The sequence below is a fragment of the Plectropomus leopardus genome, chromosome 4 (assembly GCF_008729295.1).
Source record: "Plectropomus leopardus isolate mb chromosome 4, YSFRI_Pleo_2.0, whole genome shotgun sequence".
Lineage (NCBI taxonomy): Eukaryota > Metazoa > Chordata > Actinopteri > Perciformes > Serranidae > Plectropomus > Plectropomus leopardus.
Window position 1 is genome coordinate 34,402,678 of NC_056466.1, and position 8,175 is coordinate 34,410,852.

An 8,175-nucleotide genomic window follows, 5' to 3' on the forward strand; every position below is an offset into this window, starting at 1 on the left:
CGAGCAGCCTGTGTGTGAAGTCAGCAGTGCATGCGCAAAGACATCTATATTTGGCAAAACTGAGCTGCACAGTGCAGCATTAATCCTCCTGGAGCTCGTTTGAGAGTAAGAGAGAGGTTGCAGCAAAGTGCAGCTGTACACAAGTAAAAACTCAGCCAAAAAAATCTTTTTCTAAAACAAGGCAGCAGAGTGGATGAGCTGTAATCCAGCCTTCCCTGCATATGAATGTTTTGGGTTTTATTCCCTCAACAGTCACTGTGCATCCATTAACCACTTTGTGTTTTGGTGAAAGTACCAAAATTTCACTTTTTATATATATATTTCAAGACCTAAAGACATATTTCTATGAAGGAAGGGTGGTCTTTTCATGAAACTAGCCTGCCTTTGCAGCACAAAAATAATACAAATACTTTTGAAATTGGTGCTAAATGACGAGAAAAAAACTGAGAAAAAAGACGCTTTTGCCAGAAAGATAACCTGCAACTACCAATAGGGCTGTGTGATATAATGAAATGTCGCCTGACGATAAAAAAAAAATTATGCTTTTCTGTTTATTTCATTTATGTCATCTCATAACGCTTTGTGTCTCTCCGCAGGCTGAGGGGGTCTAGTAATAGTAGTAGTGTAAGCCAGAGAAAACCTGCCTGGATGACTACAAATGCATCATGCACAAGATTTTCAGTGGGATTTTTTAGGAAATCTGTGCTGGTAAGTTTACCACAGCTTTCAAAAAAAACCATATCTAAAACCTTTTACTAGATGCTGAGATGAACGTGAAGTTGCAAGTTCATCAGTTTACACAACTAAATTATGCACCGTGTTCATGGATTATTCATAAACATTTGCAGATCATCAACATGTGGTAAACAAACACCATGCTAACGCAGGAGGCCACATGCCTTATCTGCTGACAAGCTGCCCGGAAAACGTGATATGCAAACAGCGAGACTCTGATTCTTCTGCATTAACAGGAAACCGGGGTGTGGTGGTGGTGGGGGGTGTAATAGGTTCTACCAGCTGCTTCTCTCCACACTGAGAAACAGTTTGCTCTCCAGTTTCAGCCCGCTTTGCCTCACTTACCCAGCCTTTAATTGGTTGGAAAGTGCGTCGACTGAGCAAAAAAATTAGTGCGTGGACACAGACAACACCCATCAGCGAGGGCTCTGGTAGGATACAGGCATGAAAGCTGATGATGGCTCAGAAACCACTGAATGTTCCTGCTTAATTATTGAAGCTGAAGAAAGTGCACACGCCTGATGTATGATGATGACATGGAAGTAATCAGGCAGAGACAGTGGGCTGATGGAGGGAAGATGTGGTTGGTAACATGGGCTAAGTGTGTGGGATATCTGCTGCGTCAGGCAAGGGGAATATACCGTGGCCGACAGGCGTAAACGCGCTGTAACTTAAGAAAACACATGACTAGACAACACAAGCAAATTAAGAAAACATCCTCATCAAGGCACATGCACAGCATTTGGAGAATGCACTGCAAATACCATATCACAACACATTAAGAAAACACTGCAAATACCACAACACAACTAGGGATGCACAATCATACCAGCAAGTCATCGGTATCAGCATGATATTGGCTTTTAAATGAGATATGGGAGTTGACCAACATGCTGATTTCTGCTGATATCACAAATCTTTTTTTTTTTTTGGACAAAGTGAACATGTACAAAACATCGACCCTAAGGTGAAATATTTTTCTTATTTTGTACAATGAATGTAAATTCCATACACTGACGAGCATTGCATTTTATGTCTCCATCAGCTGGTGAACCATCACAAATAAGAGAATGTATAATATGATATTATTTGCACTATAGTAGAGACCTGATGATCACTAAAATTAGGTGGGGAAAAAAGTGGATTTATTAATACTGGTAATCAGCTAATTAGTTGTTATATAACTCCCTAAACACAACACATTAAGAAAACACTGCAAACACCACAATACAGAAAATGCGCCACGCTACGTCACAACACAATGGAAGTGTTCCCAGAAGACACTTTATAGTGAATGCACACATCCAGACGGGCTTGTTTTGCCCGTGGTTTGTGACTTACCTCCCGGCCACACTACCTGATTGAGCAGCACTGCTCAGGTGTGGCGCAGCTTCTGCTGCACATCTAGAGAATTAGAGTCTCGCTCTTTTTTTCTGTTGATGCATGCAATTTTGAGCAAGTGAAACTGGTCTTTTGATCATTTTCAGGACCCTGTTGTTGACAATGCAGTAGCTGCAGGGCTTCATAAAGGTGTGGTGCTTTTAATTATGGAAATGCAATAGTTATAACTGTAGAACAGGTCTGCAGCAGTGCTGCAGCAACATTGCTGTCAGTGTGGACACAGTAAGTATGCAAGCCGCAGTCAGCCAGGATGCCATCAAGCACTGCTCACGCATGCAGTGTGTCCACAGCGTTACGTCATTGGAGTCAGCTATCTGTCAGTGGTGTTGAAAAATGAGCTAAAATGTAATATGGTGGCAGATCAAGGCAAACACCTTCCTCTCACGTGATAATACTGTTTTAGCTAATTTTCCAACCCGGATGGCCGACTCCAGTAACATGAGAGACAAACTGCGGCCAAAACTTGCATGTCAGGATGTGTGCTTCACTTTTAAGTGTCCTGTGGAAACACTTCTTATGTGTAATAGCTTTTACAGTAGATTTTCTTTATGTGTTGTGGGATTTGCAGCGTGTTCTCCATCTGCTGCACATGTGTTGCCAAATTGATGAAGATGCTTTCTTAATTCGCATTTGGTTTTGCATTTGCTTAAGGTGGAGAATTTTTGCCCCTAGTGGCCACCGTAGAAATAAGAAGATTGAAGCCTCCCAAGTCCTAATCTCCTCTTATGACTATGACCAGTCATGTTCTTGTCAAGTTGACAAACTGCAGAGAAACAAAGTAAGTAGAGAGGAGAGCCTTCCCAGGGACCAATCAAACATTTCAGGACTTTGTGTGGTAAAGTTTTTAAATTGCTTTCTTTGTCAAGTGAAAACAATCAATTTCAATGGTAAAAAGTGCATAAATCTTCATAAATAAATATCAGGATCTAAAAAGAAGACTCAAGGCTTTCACTGCAACATCATGCAGCAAGAGGGGGCTATTAAAAAGCATTTAATGCTTTCATCATCTGAGAAGCAAGTAAATTTTAATTAGCTGCTGACCTTGTTCACTTTGTTACAAATCAATAACATTTGACATTTAAAATCCTAATTAAAAGCGCTGGATTCCCAGTTAGGCTAATGTTAACACTTGTGAACTTGGGATGGATGTTCTCTGATTAAGCTGTCCCTGATGAGCTCTCTGCAAGGAAAAAAATATTAATGTGGGCTCCGACTATGATAACTCATTAACTTCCCAAAGTACAGCATTTATTCTGTCATTCTTTTTTAAATGTCAAACTGCTCATCCTCACTTTTTTAAGGTATACAGACACGACAGGTCATCTTCCTGACTGTTTTCATGTATGTATGACATGAATGACACTAGTGCCACATGGTGTATCGGGTACAACTTTGACTAACTGTAAGCTATGATGAAGGTATATAACCAGAGCCGTAGAGGAGGTCAGATTATTTAAGTCAGTATCACTCAGCAGACCCAAGAAGCAAAGCTGCTTTTACAGGAATCAAAGACAGTACAAGTCACATGTCATGTTAAGTGGAGACAATTTCAAGTCTAGTCAAGTCTCAAAGCGTTCAAGACATCAAGACAACACCAAGTCAAATCAATCAAGACCAGTCCAAGTCAAATACCAACACAAGCAAGTCAAGTCAGTCAAGCGTCAACTGAAGTCTTGCATTATCTGAGACTTGCCCAAGTCAAGTATCAATTCAATTCAAACCTGTCCAAGTCAAGTATCAAAGTTCAAATTTCAAGGGGTTAGGGTAGAGCAAGACATGTCCAAGTCAAGTCACAAGTCCTTGAGAGTAAGTCAGGTAACAGGTCTTCATTGCATGTAATTTGCAAGTATTTTAGGTCTATTAATGCAGACCATTTAAATGACATTTAAATCTTTTCTGTCAAACCCATGTTAACAGCCACTGAAAGCCTCTTTACCACTGCACAAAAACCTACTGACACCCACTTACATCTGGCTTTTAAATGCAATGGGAATGCCTGCAATCAGGATTCACACCCGGGTCAAATGACTCTGCAGTAGTCACGGGTATTTATTGCCTCTGGCTTCAATTAGCATTGATGGGAACAAAGTACGCAGTGAACATGGTAATTTCATTCCCTTAACCGGCGAGATGCAATGACGCCCATCACTAATTACGCTCCATCTCTTCCTAAGCAGCGATACATATTGGTCTGCGCTGAGTTTGAAAGTGAGACATAATAAGTAAAGAGATATATGATGAGAAGAAATCAGTGAAAAAGACATCCGTTCCTACTGCTTTCTCTTTGCCCACACACGCAAGAAAGGCTGCAGTGCCGTGTTCGCTGGCAGTGGGAATGCAGTCTATTGCCTATATTTAGCGGGTTTACTCCAGTTTGAAAAGACAATGTGCATGCGCTAATTTTGGCAGGAAAGGGGTACATGTAGCTGAAGCCAACAAATAAAAACTAAAGCTGTGTGGTAGTGGAAGGGTTAGTTGTTAATGTCTTACGATGTGTTACCTCCTCTACAGAGGTCATGTTTTTGGTTCAGTTTTGCTGTTCTAATGCAGGATTAGGGAAAAGCTGCTGGCCTGATTTTCATTAAACTTGGTGGAGGGGTGTGGAATGGGCCAAGGAAGAACCCATTAAATTTTGGAGCAGATCCGAATCATGACACATATACACAAATTATTTTTCACCCAGGTTAACATCGCAAGATAGCGAATTTGGCTTTGGCGGAGGTCTGTGCCCTTCTATTTATTAATGCATTTTACCAGGTCCATACTTAAGAAGTGAATGTTTTTGCTTTCAAGTTTCAAGTCAAATCTTGATGCAGTGAAAGCTCGAGTCATCATGTTTATCATTCAAATCTGACATGCAAAATGTCTTAAGCCTAAAATTGACAGCTCTTCCTAATAACAGACCGTGGAAATGATGCACTGCGTGATTTAATTGTGTCTTTTGCTGTTTCAGTCATCTGCTATTGGATTAAAGAATTGCTGAAAATCTGTTTGTTTCTATATGTTGGCTGTCAGACTGATCATTTTTATAAATATGACACCACCGTTTGCTCAGCTGACTTCAGGTCTGCAGGTACAGAGAATCCCCACAGACAGCACAGTGCATTAGCTGGTAGAGGAGGACTCGATTGTGTTATATTGTAAATCATGTCCTGTTGTTTTTTATTGCAGTCCAGCAGGGAGTCTCATTGCAGAGATGCAGCTCTGCTGAAGGTAAGTAAGAGGACAATTGGTGTTGGTGGTGGGAAGCTCATGCCATTTTGCCTCGGGGTTAGGATGGGTGGTGGACTATAGTGGTTATTATGGCTCCTTAAGTTACGGCAGCCTCTTTGCTCCGTTCTGCCAAGCCTGGGGGAGTCATTGGCCCTTAATTGCATTTGCACAAAAGTAATGGCCTTTTGGAGGAAGGAAATGCCAGTGGGAGGGAGGGGTGTGTGTGCTGGAAACAGATCTTTTTCACCGCATAACCATGTGGTGGAAGAGAGCTGGCATATAGATACAGACACACAAAGTCAATTATTACAATCCAATTACGTTACACTCTGAAAAAAAAAGTCAAAATGACTCATACTGAGCAGAGCAATGAAAACTCTTCATATCTTGGATCCTCATCATTTTAGGGGAACACTAAAAGAGCACAACATCCTGACAAATGTGTACGTGCTGTGGTAGGAATAAAATGGGTTATCAAAAAACTGCATTTCACGTATGTGTGTGCATTGTGCGGTTGGCTGAAAAGCTATTTTATTTACATGGAGTATTTTATGTATGCAATGTTTGTATCTATAAATATGAGTTCTAATTGAGATAATTCTCGGAATAATTTGGGTCCTCTCTCTTGGTTTCTGAGTTTGAAAGAATGTTGGAGTTTTTTCGCTTGAAAAGTTACAAAATGTAAACTGCAGCTTGCAAGAATGTCCAAACATTGAGAATAATGGTCCGGCCAATATGTTTCAATCGTACGGAAGTACCACTATGAGGAAAATCATTTGTCAGCGACCTTTTTTTCTATGAGCAAAATGAGATGACGTCAAGCTAAAAATAGATCTTGATTCTTCATTTTCGTTGATGAGACGGGACAAGACGAAAATGCTAGTGGCTGACAGTTGGACATTCAGAATGAGAGGAAGGGAGAGGAGAACAGCCAACAGCAAAAGAAAGATTTGAACTTTAGACCCCCCCCCCCCCCCCCCCCCCCCAAATTATCTCTAAATTATTTTTTTATACAACTTGCACCCTGAATCTAATTTTTCAAATCTGTATTAGCCTAATTAGATTAGTTAAAAAAAAAAAAAACAATAACAAAAAAAACAACAAATTTTTTGTTGACTAAAACTAGACTAAAACTATGAAGGATAAAAATGACTAAAATGTGACTAAAACTAATAAGCATCATTTCATCTCAAAACTAAGACTAAATTTTAAAATCCCTGCCAAAATTAACACTGGTTAGCTTACTTGTATGGAGGACTGAAACCGACAAATACGAAATTAACAAATAAATAAATGAAAATGACAAAAATGCAATATTAATATACTTTCCAATTTAATTTTCTATTTCATTTATCAATTTATTAATTCCCCATTTCATTTTCCATTTTATTTATCAATTTATTTATTTTCATATTTGTTTGCTTATTTATTTATGTATTATTTTCCACTTTGCATATAATTATTTATTATTTATATTTATTTAATTTCCCATTCATATGGGGTATTTATTTATTTATTTTTAAATGTATTTTTTATTTTGTATTTATGTAATTATTTTTTCCATGTATTTCCTCTAAAATATTAACCTGTCCTTTTCCCCCTTTCACCTCGATTCCACATGCATTTCCACCTCGCATTACGCAAAAGAGGTGCTGGCCTATGTGCCACGGGGGTGTCAACTTTTCACTTGTTGTTTGTTTTTGTTATCTTTTTTTATTTATTTATTTTTTAACATAAAAACAAACACAATAATATACAACAGTATCCAATATATATACAGTGCTACTGGTTTCCTCTTAGCCCCGATTAATTTTTAACCATTTGAAACCTGAGCATACTGGTTTACTTTCATTCAAAAGCATGGAGAAGGCAACATAAGCTTAACAAGTCATGGCCCAATAATAAGAAAAAAAGTAATGACAAAGTTAAAAGAAAATTATCTGAAAATAATAATTAAAAAATAAAATTAAGAAGAAAATTACCCAAAAAGTGCTAAAAATAAGACATAATTATTGTTTATGTTTGTTCTACTTTTTCTCTGCCAAAAGTCTAATAATAATAATAATAATAATATAAGTAAAATAATAATATGCAACAAATACCGTTTTCTGGACATTTTCCCTATTTTTGTGGACAATTTTTTGATATTCCTTCTTTAAAAAAAACAAAAAAAACTTATACTATCTTTTGGGACATTTCTCACCAAGGTGCCTTTTTTCAAAGGGTCAGAAAGCTTAAAAAGGCATCTGAATGCAGCACAAGAAATGATGTTGATCCAGGTTTCAAGGGGTTAAAGTATACTAACATAATTGTGGATGTGCTGTGTGAGTGTAGCAAAAAAGGAGTATGTTATCTAAAGGCAACACTATATCAGAGGATTAAATGCACTTGCACTGTGCACTTTAGACCAACATGCTATAGATCATTTAATTTGGGCACTGAGTTTACCCATGCATGAACTGAGCTTTACAGATAAACTTGGCAACAACTCTAAGAATAAATTCAGCCTTGAACGTCTGTGTATGATAAAGACATGCTATTTTAATATACAAACACAACCCTACCTTATAAGCTATGCTGTTGAGGACCTTCATGGCCAGATCTGACACTTCTGGAAAAGGGTCTGCAGCGAGGTGCAGCAGCACTCTCCAGATCTGAGTGTAAACACTGTTGAAGGACACACCTGGAAAGTAAAGCAAAGCAAATAAACAAGTTCAACACATCTGATTTTACATGAAAATATAGTTCTTTCTGCAGGCAGAGTTTCAAATGATACACACAAATCATTTACACATTCAGTAGATGAAAACACACACACACACACAC

General features: G+C 38.4%; 1 protein-coding gene across 1 annotated transcript in view; it reads right to left on the bottom strand.

The window, feature by feature from the left end:
- rptor (regulatory associated protein of MTOR, complex 1) overlaps positions 1-8,175 on the bottom strand; it is a 248,178-nt gene that overhangs the window by 42,595 nt on the left and 197,408 nt on the right. Inside the window, 1 exon segment of the mRNA XM_042484972.1 lies at positions 7,914-8,032. Coding sequence (XP_042340906.1) covers positions 7,914-8,032 — 119 coding nt within the window.